The sequence below is a fragment of the Balaenoptera ricei genome, chromosome 14 (assembly GCF_028023285.1).
Source record: "Balaenoptera ricei isolate mBalRic1 chromosome 14, mBalRic1.hap2, whole genome shotgun sequence".
In the NCBI taxonomy this organism is placed as follows: domain Eukaryota; kingdom Metazoa; phylum Chordata; class Mammalia; order Artiodactyla; family Balaenopteridae; genus Balaenoptera; species Balaenoptera ricei.
The window spans coordinates 17,382,387-17,394,477 of record NC_082652.1 but is presented as its reverse complement, the minus strand read 5'-3'; the positions used below and the strand labels follow the sequence as shown (position 1 = coordinate 17,394,477).

The 12,091-nt window shown below is 43.0% G+C and overlaps 1 protein-coding gene across 1 annotated transcript in view; it reads left to right on the top strand.

Annotated features, from left to right (window-relative positions):
- The first annotated feature begins 274 nt into the window (after positions 1–274).
- The window catches only part of SPPL3 (signal peptide peptidase like 3), a 122,196-nt gene continuing 110,379 nt past the window's right edge, over positions 275–12,091 (top strand). Inside the window, exon 1 of the mRNA XM_059894825.1 lies at positions 275–855. Within this exon, the coding sequence (XP_059750808.1) occupies positions 833–855 (23 nt within the window). The 5' untranslated portion in view covers positions 275–832. The remainder of the gene's footprint in view (positions 856–12,091) is intronic.

Sequence of the window (12,091 nt, the reverse complement as noted above, 5' to 3'; positions counted from 1 at the left end):
GATTGATGGGTGACAGCTGAGTGGCAGCCAAAAGACGCGCATCGGGGCCCCTGATTGGCTGGCTGCAGCAGCCCCTCGGAAAGGGTAAGGGGAGGGGGTCCGAGGCGACCGCTCCGCGTGGGGAGGGTGCGGCACCAAGCGGCGGGAGGCGGCCGAACAGCCAGAAGCCGAGAGAGCAACTGTCGCCTCGAACTAAGGAACCGACGTCTCCGCGCATGGGCCCGGCGCGAGGGGCGGGGCGCGCGCATCACGTGAGCGTGTTTTGGACACGTGACCCGCGCAGGGCCAAGGCTCGCCCCCCACCCCTCCTCACCTCCCCTTCGCGGGTGTGAGCGGAGCGGCCTCGGCTCACCGCTTAGCGCCCCCCTCAGCCGCCGCCGCCGCAGCCGCCGCCTCCGCCTCCGCCCGCTGGCCATGTCCTCCGGCCGCCGCCGCCGCCGCACGAGCGCGGGGCTCCCGCGGCCCAGCGCGCAGTGAGCGCGGGACCCTCTTGCCGTTCGCCCGCCCCGGGCCCCCTTGTTCTCAGCGCCGCCGCCGCCGCCATGTTGGGTTCAGAGCCGCAGCGGAGCCGCCGCCGCCGCCGCCGGTGAGGGAGGCCGAGAGCGGAGCCCGCCCCGCCCCGGGGCCCAGGGAGCGGGGCCGCCTCGGAGCCCGGCGTCTCCCCGCCAGCCGCCTTCCCGGCCCGCCCGCTCGCCCGCGGTGTAAGCGAGCGAGCGAGCGCCGGGCCGCGGCCGCGCCTTCCGTTCCCGGCCCGAGCGAGCCCACCGTCCGTTCGTTCTCCCGCCGCCGGGCCCGGCCACATCCTGCAGCGGAGCCCTTGAGAGTCAGCGCCATGGCGGAGCAGACCTACTCGTGGTGAGTGCGGGGCTCCGGGAGACCGGGGCGCGGCGAGGGTGGGGGTCGGGGCGCCGGCGAAGCCAGCCCGGGGGGAAGAGGAGGAGGAACAGGTGCCTGTTGGGGGGGGCCGCGGGATAGGGGTGCACGCCCCCCTCACCCCCACCGGAGGGGACAGCAGGCTCTTGGGGAAGGCGTTGAGCGGCCGGGGACCCAGCGTCCGAGGAGGGGGTTGCAGGAGGAGGAGGCCTCCGCGGCGGATGTCATCTGGTCATGGGCGGAGCAGGTGATGGAGAAGGGGAGCTTGACTCCGGGGTGGGAAGCCCACGGAAGGGAAGTGGATTCCCGCGGGCACCCCGGAACTGGCCTGAGGGGGTGGCTGATGGGCAGGAGCAATGGAAAAGGTGGAGAGGGGCGGGCTGGGGCAAAGGTGGGCCACGGAGCTGAGAGGCATCTTCTGAGAACAGGTGATAAGAGGCCGAACTTGGAAGTTGTGAGAGAGGAGGAGCCACCTCTACTGGGGCTGCTGCTTAGCCTTGGGATGGGGAATGAATGGAGAGTTGGTAAGGTGGGCAGAGGCCCAGGTGTGAGCGGAGGAAAGCTGCGGAAGGAGAGAGTCTTGGGAACCCGGGAGGGACACCCTGGTGAAGAGGTTGGAAGGGGAGACTGTTTGGATAACTAGATTCTGGACAGGAAGTCATTGGTGACAGTGGGGCCTGGGCAGGATCTTTGTAAGGGTTATATGAAGTGGCCCGGTGCCCTGGGTCACATATGGGGATGGAGGATCTACAAGTTATGTCCATTTTAATGGGACTTTTTAAAGTTATAAAATAGCTTGTTAAGGACTGAGAAGCGTACTATGTAGTTTATGGAGTGAGAACATACCTATCTTGAGAAGGGAGTGCTGCGGTTTGGGGAAAGGGGGATGAGACACCTCCCTTTAGCAGGCAGAGGTGGAATATTTTCAGGAGGGAGTTGAAGGAATGGCGATAGTATCCTTGAGGAGTGGAGTGGGGAGGAAGCAAGAAATGGGATGATGGTAGGTGCAGGGATGGAAAATCTGGTTGCAGTCTAGAGCGATTGTTCGAAGATGGTTTACTCTGTGAAGCCAATGTGGTTTGGGATAGAACTAGAGGCTTTCCCTTCTTAGAAAAGAGCATAGTAGAGTGGGAAGAGCATGGCGTTTAGAGTTGGTTTGGATGTCGGGTTCACCACTTAACTCGCTTTACAACTAGACAAGATAGTAAGTTTTCCATTCTTTTCTCCTTACCTATAAAATAGGGGGATTACCTTTTTCATGAGCTGTAAGGATTAAATGAATAACTTTACAAAGCACAGGGTAAACTGTAAGGTGTCATATTTTACTATATTATAATTATCTTAGGGAAACAGCAAAGAAATGGATAATATCTGAAAATGAGGAATGGCTTTGGATAGATGGCTTTAACTGAGTGGATGATTTGTGGTGGTTGGGGTTATGTGAAGTCAGGAACTCATTGTGTCTTCACATAGGGGAAGAGGATTGGTGATTGAAGACGATAATTCAAAAGGGAACTTCAGTGATGTATATACAATCTCAAAAAGAAGATAACTGAGAGATTGAGAGAAAGCAATGCTAAAGCAAGAATTAAAATCTTAGTGAACAGTTGTGACAACATATATATTTTTAAAAGACGTTTAAACTACTTTGTTGTGAGCAGCAGTGAGCTGCCTCTCTGTAGCAGGTGATTCGGAACACAGGATTAGCATGTTTCTGAAGAACTAGAGCTTTCTTATGGACAGAATAAGAAAGGAAGTGAAGGTGCCCCTGCGTGCCTTGTGCTAACTAACTCATCTTGAGCGTCTTAACACTCTGGCCCAGCTGAGAGTCCTGATGACGATCCTTCTGTTTGTCCTGTGCTGTAGAGAGGCGGTGGATGGTTCAAAGAGTAATAAGCACAGTGGCCAAGAATTGGGGATAATGAGAGTGTTTTTACTAGGTAGGTTGGCCACACACTGTGTGATGTTGGATGGCTCTGCTACTTAGAGGAGGGTTGTTTGGTGAAGTTTGACAGTTTATAAGATTTATCCTCCTGAAATACTTCCTTCAATCTCAGGTCCCTTAGTTTGCTTTACAGGTAAGGAAAGAAGCTCCTTGACATCAGAATGCTTAGCTCCTCACCTTTAGCATGTTTTGAGATGGAGAAAGTTTTTACAGCATCTTGGGAGAGGGTGGTGTATGGAGGGAAAAGATTGGGAAGCCAGGCAGCTTTCTTCCTGACTAGTTCTTCCCAGGTCAACCAGGCAATAATATAAAGAACTATCCATGTGGCATTTAATATATACACTCACTTGATTCTCACAAGTCCCTGAGGTAGGTGATCTTTCCCTGTTTTATAGAGGAGGAAACTTAGGCTCAGGAGCTCAAATGATTTGTCCAAGATACTTCAACTGTGGTGCTTTTTGTTGTTGTTGTTGTTTGGCATGAATTCTCCATGATTTTATTCATTCTCATTGAAATATAAGTATGGAAAAGGTATGCCCAAAGTACATGTAAACCGTTTTGGATTGTCTGTCATTTTGCAGTATCTTTGTCACTGTTCCCTTGGTTTGATCAACAATCAAGAGTTGATTTTCTTGAAAATAGGTTTGCACTTTATTTGTATGTGGCCTTTAGGAAAATCAACCTTGTGGAGACTACTGTGGTGGTATGGATTTGTCTGAGGTGGAGTCAGTGAAGAAGGTAGGAACATATGAAAATAGGTTCCTTTAGGGTTTTTGTGGAGTAAGACATGTAAATTATAAAACAGGATTGGCTATGAGTTGATTATTGTTGAATCTCAGTGGTGAGTCCATTTATTCTGTATACTTTTACATGTTAAACATTTTCATAATAAATAGATTTAAAAAAAAAAAAGCCGCTGCACAGAAGTTCATGCTGTTCTCTGGTTTCTTGTGCCTGCTTTTTTCCTAGCAAATTCTATCAAAGTTCTGTTACCCAGCTGTGAAGCATTTTCTGACTGCCCCAACTGAAAGTAAGCGCTTTGTTTTTTTTTTTAAGTTTATTTATTTTTGGCTGCGTTGGGCCTTCGCTGCTGTGCGTGGGCTTTCTCTAGTTGTGGCAAGCCGGGCCTACTCTTTGTTGTGGTGCTTGGGCTTCTCATTGCGGTGGTTTCTCTTGTTGCAGAGCATGGGCTCTAGGTGCGCGGGCTTCAGTAGTTGTGGCAAGTGGGCTCTGTAGTTGTGGCTCGCAGGCTCTAGGGCGCAGGCTCAGTAGTTGTGGTGCACGGGCTTAGTTGCTCCGCAGCACGTGGGATCTTCCCGGACCAGGGATTGAACCCGTGTCCCCTGCATTGGCAGGCGGATTCTTAACAGCTGCACCACCAGGGAAGTCCCAGCTCTTTGTTTTTGACACTTGTTTTGTCTGCCTCACTTCTTCCTTTTCAAGTGTGAATACCTAGTCTCCTCACTGGATGGTAAGCTTTTTGAGGGTAAGGATGCAGTTACACTAACCTTTGTCCTCCTCTAGTGCCTAGCACATTGTCTTGCCCATAGATCCTGTTTAGTAAATACTGAACGATTGAATATGATAGGTTTTCAGAGTGGTTCGTCCTTTGTTGAAAGAATATGAAGTGTAAGAGGAAGCTACAGATAGATGAGTGTTTGTAATACATATACTTATAAAAGAGAGCTTTTGGTAACTTAGTTTCCTGGTGTCTCAGTGTTGTAAGAGTGAAGGGTACCATCCCTTAATAGTTTTAAATAAAAGCGATTGACAGAAGAAATTAAAGTAATTGGTAGTAACACCACAATCTTTATCACGGGTCACGATTAACCACAAGATTCTGCTTGTATCCTTTTTATTCGTAAAAACTGAGGAAATAAAAGCATGCACGTGAAAACACACTGAAGGTGCAAACTAGACTTTTATTAATTTGAGAGAAACACCTTGCTCAATGTATATTTATGAGCAGTTGTTTTAGCATAAGTTCTGTGAGAAACAGTACCTTCTCTCTTGTTGGAGTCAATGCAGTACTTGTATATACCTACACTTGAATCTTGGTAAAAATTACTTATATTAGGGTTAATGTTGGTGTGTAGGGGGAAAAGGAAGTCAGTCCATGTGAACCTCATTCACATGAATTTCGTTACCAAAGTAGTATCATCATAATTTATTGTGTGTTTTCTGTGTGCTGGGGCTTTACAATCATTGCTCAGTAAGGAAACTGAGGCTCAGAGAGTGTAAGTGACTTGCCCAAGGATATAAATAGAAAAACGGTTCTAAGTCAAGACCGTTGGACACCAAGATTCCAACACTGAATCTGTCTGCTTCCTTGTCCACAGTCACTACTCTAAGCCAGCCCTCTTTTGCTTCAGTTCCTTGTTAGCCTCCTCACTGGTTCCCTCCATTCTCTGCACGGTGGCCATCCATTCTCCTGAGTAGTCTTCTGACAGCCTAACTCAGGTCATGTCAGTCCTGCGTTTAAAACTCTTTAATGGCTTTTGGCCACATTTAGAATAAAATCCAAATTCATTAGTGGGGCTCTTCATGGTCTCATTTTGTGTGTGTTTTTGAGGGATGACAGATAGTAAACAAACTATAGGTTACACAGAGGTAAAAGTTTTTCTCTTTCAGTGCTCTGTCCAGTGCTTGGCATATAATAGGTGGTTTGGCAAATATTTACTGAACAGTGAATGAACATGCCTCCCCCTGGGCTGCCTGTCTGAAGATCTGTTCTAAGGACTGCATTATATTGAGGTGATATGTTGTGTGACAATGGACATTGTCAATGTCAGGTATTTGCAAATAATGCTAAACTGGATAATGAAAAGCAAAGCAGATCTCTAGAACAAATGGAAGTTATATCTGGTTTTGGATTTCTGTTATGTATCACTGTATCTGTTATGATCATATCTGATTGTCTTGTGATCATCGCATCTGGTGAAAGTTTTTCGGAGAGAAACTATTTACTTGAAAATGTATGTCTAGCATTATAGACTTTAGATTTGCTTATTATTTTTAAAACATATTTTGCCTGTAAAGTGCTATGATAGTAATGTTTTGGGGACTTCTTGGTGGCGTGGTTAAGAATCCGCTTTCCAATGCAGGGGACACGGGTTCGATCCCTGGTCGGGGAACTAGAGCCCACATGCATGCCACAACTAAGAGTTTGCATGCTGCAACTAAGGAGTCCTTCTGCCACAACTAAGACCTGGAGCAACCAAAATAAGTAAATTAAAAAAAAAAAGATAATAATGTTTTGGCGATACATGATTCAACCTAAAATTAGCCAAAGATAAGACCATGAATTTGTATTGAAATAACCTTCTTCAATGTTTCTTATGTGTCCTCAGTGTTGGGGAGCTGGGGACTTGGTAACCGTATAAGCCTGTAATTTATGAAGTAGTACTACAAATTAAAACGCCTAATGTTCATGCATTTCTCAAAATAGATTTCTGTGATCATTTATTTTAGAGATGATAAATGCCACTGAACTGAGGTGTTATGTAGTTCTGTATAATTGTATTTTACTTCAACATTAATAACTTATTTAGTTTTCATCATTCTTACCTGTTTAATCAGACCATCTCGTGAAAAATCAAGGATACCTTAAGAAGAAAACGTCTAATGAAGTGCTGTTTTAGTTGGCTGTATTTAGTACCTGAAACTTTATGTGATTGCTGTCCTTGACAGTAGAGCCATAAGTATAATTTTATTTTCAAAATTCTATAATATATTTTCTGGAGTTTAATGGTTCCTTCTTAGGAGTTAAAGGAAAGTAGTGGTTTTATTTGTTGTATGTATAAATCAAGAAACGTTTGCAACTTTGAGTTTCTATAGCATATTTTCTAATCCTCACTTAAAGAGAGGCAGAGTGCTCCTTTTCTGGAATTTTAACCTCTTAGATGTCTAGAGGGGCTCCATGTGACCAAATTCAGTTTTACAGGGAAAATCTACAGTTAGTTCCCATGATGCTCACAATGAATTACCTCTCAGATTTTGTTAGTAGGTCTCATTAGGGCCACAGCTTAAAATAAATCAGACCCACTCATTTGCTGTGATAAGACTAGATTGAGCTCCTATGAAAAAGTTAGGTTTGAAAATACTTTTAAGGCATTAGACCGATGAATATTAGCCAAATAGAGACCTAAGAGAAAATCCCATTTCTTGATTGGTCCGGTTCACTCTAACTTGGTAAGAAAACTTGATAATCTCTGTTTTGGAGTTCCAGGTTTGATAATGAAGAACCACTAAAGGATTTTAAAAAATGCACTAAAGTAGAGGTGTGTTTTAATTGCTTTTTACATGTTTATAAATTGTACTGAATATAAGTGATCACTCAAAGTATTCAGTTCTGTCAGTACCACTCATTAAATTTTATTTGAAATCCTAAGATAGGATCTAATTCTGTTCTGATTTATTTTTTTTCTTTTCCTTTTTTTTTTTAATTAATTTATTTTTGGCTGTGTTGGGTCTTCGTTGCTGTGCGCGGGCTTTCTCTAGTTGCGGCGAGCGGGGGCTACTCTTCGTTGCAGTGCATGGGCTTCTCCTTGCAGTGGCTTCTCTTGTTGCGGAGCACGGGCTCTAGGTGCGTGGGCTTCAGTAGTTGCAGCACGTGAGCTCAGTAGTTGTGGCTCGCGGGTTCTAGAGCACAGGCTCAGTAGTTGTGGCACACGGGCTTAGTTGCTCTGCGGCATGTGGGATCTTCATAGACCAGGGATCGAACCCGTGTCCCCTGCATTGGCAGGTGGATTCTTAACCACTGTACCACAAGCGAAGTCCCATGTTCTGGTTTCTTTAAATTGAGAAGTCTTTAGTTTGAAGGTGATTTTCATCTCTGATTAACTGTGACCTAGTCTTGTCTTAGTCCCAGTGTTGAATTTTGTACAATGGTTATGCCTGTCATACTCCACAGGGTTGCTGCAAGGATTCAGTGAGGTAATATATGTGAAAATGCTTTGAAAATTGCTACATGCAATATAGAAGCAAGTTATTTGTTCTCTACATTTTTAGACCCGGATCAGCTCCAGACAGAGTTCCTCACTGCAGATAAGATTTTTCTTTTTTCTTCTTTTTTTAATATTTTTTTAAATTGAAGTATAGTTGATTTACAACATTGTTAGTTTCCGCTGTACAACATAGTGATTCAGTATTTTTTATAGATTATACTCCATTTAAAGTTGTTGCAAAATATTGGCTCTATTCCCTGTGCTGTGCAGTATATCCTTGTAGCTTATTTATTTTATGCATAGTAGCTTGTACTTCTTAATCCCCTATCCCTATCTTGCCCCTACCCCACAAAAAAGATTTTTCTTGTTTCACAATTTAAACAGCATTTAAACTTTGAGATATCTATTCTAGTAAGAATTCTATGGAGATGTTTGAATAATGCCATATAAAAAGAAATAGAAATATTAGTTTGCAAGTTGTCATTGATTTCTGTTGTTGCCTTTGAAATGTGTTATAAGGTCATCTCCGTTTAGTCACAAGTTTCATAGTCCAGTGCTGCTTACCACAAAACAAGAAAAATTGTGACTTGAATAAAGGCTAAATTTTTTCGTAATAATTGTATTTTGATCTTTTGAAGGCAGTTTCCCTCATAATCGTGGATAATCCTAGTCTTTGTCTCTTTTTTGTTTTTGTTTTTGTTTTGTTTTTAAATGCACAGGAAAATTTTCTACCTTAAAATGCCTGAGGAGGGGCTGTTAGTGGTGGGTTATCTGTTTTTCTTACCGCACACCAAGTCTGCCAGGCACTCTCACTTCCCTTTATCTGAGGGCTTCAGGCTTGGGCTTCACTCTTGACCTAAATAAAACATGTGTAGCAAAGTTTTGTTAATTGTTTCTTCAACCTGGTTATACACACATTTTGACCTAACTACAGTGCTTGACCTTTTGTTATTTCCTTGTCTTAATTTTTGCCCAGAATTGTCTAGCTTGACCTTCCAAACTTGACTAAATCTTCACACCTTGCCTGACAGTCTTAACTTTTAAACCTTTGACTGTACACTCTGATTTTATAAATGCCCAGAAATTTACATTAATTTCTCAGAAGTGCTTGCAAAAATACTGTTAGAAGTAAAAGCTAGTTTTAGAGAGTGAATGCTCTTACGCTACTGATTAGTACAAGCACTGATACCTTGAAAATATTAAGGTCTAATACCTTAAAAAACATTTTCAAACGTAACTTCATAGGGTTCAATCTAGTTTTATTACAGGAATACATCCTGGGACCACAGGTAGGTTAGCTAGAGTTAGTTTAAGATTTGAGATGAGGTCAGTTAACCAAGAGGGAGAGTGTAGAGAGGACAGAATGGAGGACTAGAGTTGAGGCCTGGGAAACTCACAGTTGAGAAATGGGAGGAAGAGGAGGAGTCAAGGGAAGCTCCATCAGAGGTAGGATAATTAGGAAGGTGCAATGGTGATGAAAGAAAAGGCACAGAGAATTTTTAGGGGCAGTAGTGTAAAAAGCTTCAGGATTCAAAGAGAATGAAGGAAAAACAGGCTATTGACTTTGCAAAGGAAGTCGTTACTGAAAGTGCTCTAATAAAGATCAGAGTAGTGAGGGTGAAACCCAAATTAGGGATGGATAGTGAAGAAGTAAAGGTGTCCTTTGGGTACTGGCCATTTGTTTGAGAGATGGGATGTGAAAGACATAAGGAAAGAGGATGGTTGATATAGACAGCAGAGTCATAAGGATCTTTTGTTTTTATTTATTTTATGTAAGGGAGAGAACTGTGTATTTGAAGCCAAGGAGGAGAAATTGATCTTGGAAAGAAATTGGTTTTTTACTGTAGTTTAAGTTTTAGAGATTTCTACTTTTTTTTTTTTTTTTAAGTCATGGATTTCAGTTAGAGTTGTGGAGAGGACTTAATGGGGAACGAATGCTATGTAGTGTACATTCAGTCTTTGTTTCTTTTGATCTTTACATTGTCACTAGTTTGGATTGTATTACATTTGGATTCCTAGGGCTTTTAAAATTGCCTACAGTATAAAATCCAATCTTCGGTCTGCTTTTCAAAATAATCTGGCCTTGTAACCCTACTTTTCTTTAAAAACTTGTTATTTCAGCCAAACTGGGTTACTCACTGTTCCCGTTTTCTTTAAGCTGGCTGATACACCTGGTTAGCCTTTCTCCCAAGTCTCTGAAATATGTGAGTCCTACCTGTCTTTTCAAGGTCCAGCTGAATTGCTGTCCTCTTGTTACAGAGCCTTCTGATTGGCCCAGGAGAAATATTCTTCTGATGGCTGTAGTTCTTTATCTGATCCTGTCAGATGGCAGTGCTTTTACGATTTTCTGACCTTGTATTGAATGTATTTATGTGGCTCTTTTCCCATGTTGGCAGTGAACTCTGTAAAGGTAGGATCAAAGGCATTAATTTCATGGTTTAACGACCTATATGCATAATAGAGGCTCAGATTTTTTTTAAAAATTTATTTATTTATTTATTTATTTATTTTTGGCTCCATTGGGTCTTCGTTGCTGAGTGCAGGCTTTCTGTAGTTGCGGCGAGCAGGGGCTACTCTTCGTTGCGGTGCGGGGGCTTTTCATTGCAGTGGTTTCTCTTGTTGCGGGGCACGGGCTCTAGGCGCATGGGCTTCAGTAGTTGTGGTGCATGGGCTTAGTTGCTCCGCGGCATGTGGGATCTTCCCGGACCAGGGCTCGAACCCATGTCTCCTGCGTTGGCAGGCGGATTCTTAACCACTGTGCCGCCAGGGAAGTCCCTTTTTTTTTTTTTCTCTTTTGAAGAATGAATACTTTAGAGGTGAAGTTTGTCAGGTGCAGGATTTTAGGATAGAATGTGTCCTTAAAAATAAAATGGCAGGGCACATAGAAGAGAGAAAATAATAACTTGCATAACGTCTCATTCCTCTTTGAAGAAAATACAAAAGTAAAATTGTTACTGTTAAATTGTGTCATGTGCTGTGGCGAGATTCCCCTAACTTCTTAATATCCATACAGCACCGAGAGAATGAAAGTGGCTCAGCCTGGGAACTGAACTCCTAAGGGAGACAGTTACAAAGGACCACAGGCCCTTTAGAGTAGTCATCTCTATTTATCTCCAGTCTTCTTCAACTGCCCACAGACTGACTGCTAACTATTTATAATTTATCTCCCAAACAAGTATTGGTTAAATATGTGACATATATGACACATATGTAAGTGGAGAAGCTCTGCTATTTTGTTTCTGCAATTAGCAAAACAGTTTAAGGGAAATTTTTTTCAAATGAAAATATTTTGCAGGAAACTTCCTTTGAGGTGTGAGGAGAGCTATAAGCTATATGGAAACTAGCTTCTGAATAATTTAACATTTTCTCTTTTGTTTCTATTTCAGAAATACATATTTTTTTGTATTTAAGCTTCTGTTTAAAAAGTTAACATTTTTAAAAGTAGAAACTTACATTTCATTTTTTTCCTGTTTCTAAAAGACTGTTTTCTCTTTTGACTCATTTTTTTTGTCTCTCGTTTAATAATTAATATTCAGAAAGGGAAATTAAAATTTTTTAATTTTAATTTTTTAAATTTTTATTGGAGTATAGTTGATTGAAAATGTTGTGTTTCTGCTGTACAGCAAAGTGAATCAGTCATACATATACATATATCCACTCTTTTTTAGGTTCTTTTCCCATATAAGTCATTACAGAGTTTTGAGAAGAGTTCCCTGTGCTATGCAATAGGTCCTTATTAGTTATCTATTTTATGTATATATTATAGTGTATATGTCAATCCCAATCTCCCAGTTTATCCCTCCCCCACTTCGCCTCTGGTAACCATAAGTTTGTTTTCTACATTTGGACTCTATTTCTGTTTTGTAAATAAGTTCTTTTGTACCATTTTTTTAGATTCCATGTATAAGCGATATCATATGATATTTGTCAGAAAGGGCAATTTAAAAATATATGGCTTGGTGTGTGCATATTTTAAATTTCATAGATACAGTAGTGATTCAATCTTAGGTCCGAATTAAATAACCTAGTCAGGACTTCCCTGGTGGCGCAGTGGTTAAGAATCTGCCTGCCAATGCAGGAGACACGCGTTCAAGCCCTGGTCTGGGAAGATTCCACATGCTGCGGAGCAGCTAAGCCCGTGCGCCACAACTACTGAGCCTGCGCTCTAGAGCCTGTGAGCCACAACTACTGAGCCTGAGTGCTGCAACTCATGAAGCCCGCGTTCTTAGAGCCCGTGCTCCGCAACAAGAGAAGCCACCACAATGAGAAGCCCGTGCACTGCAACGAGGAGTAGCCCCCACTCGCTGCAACTAGAGAAAGCCCACGT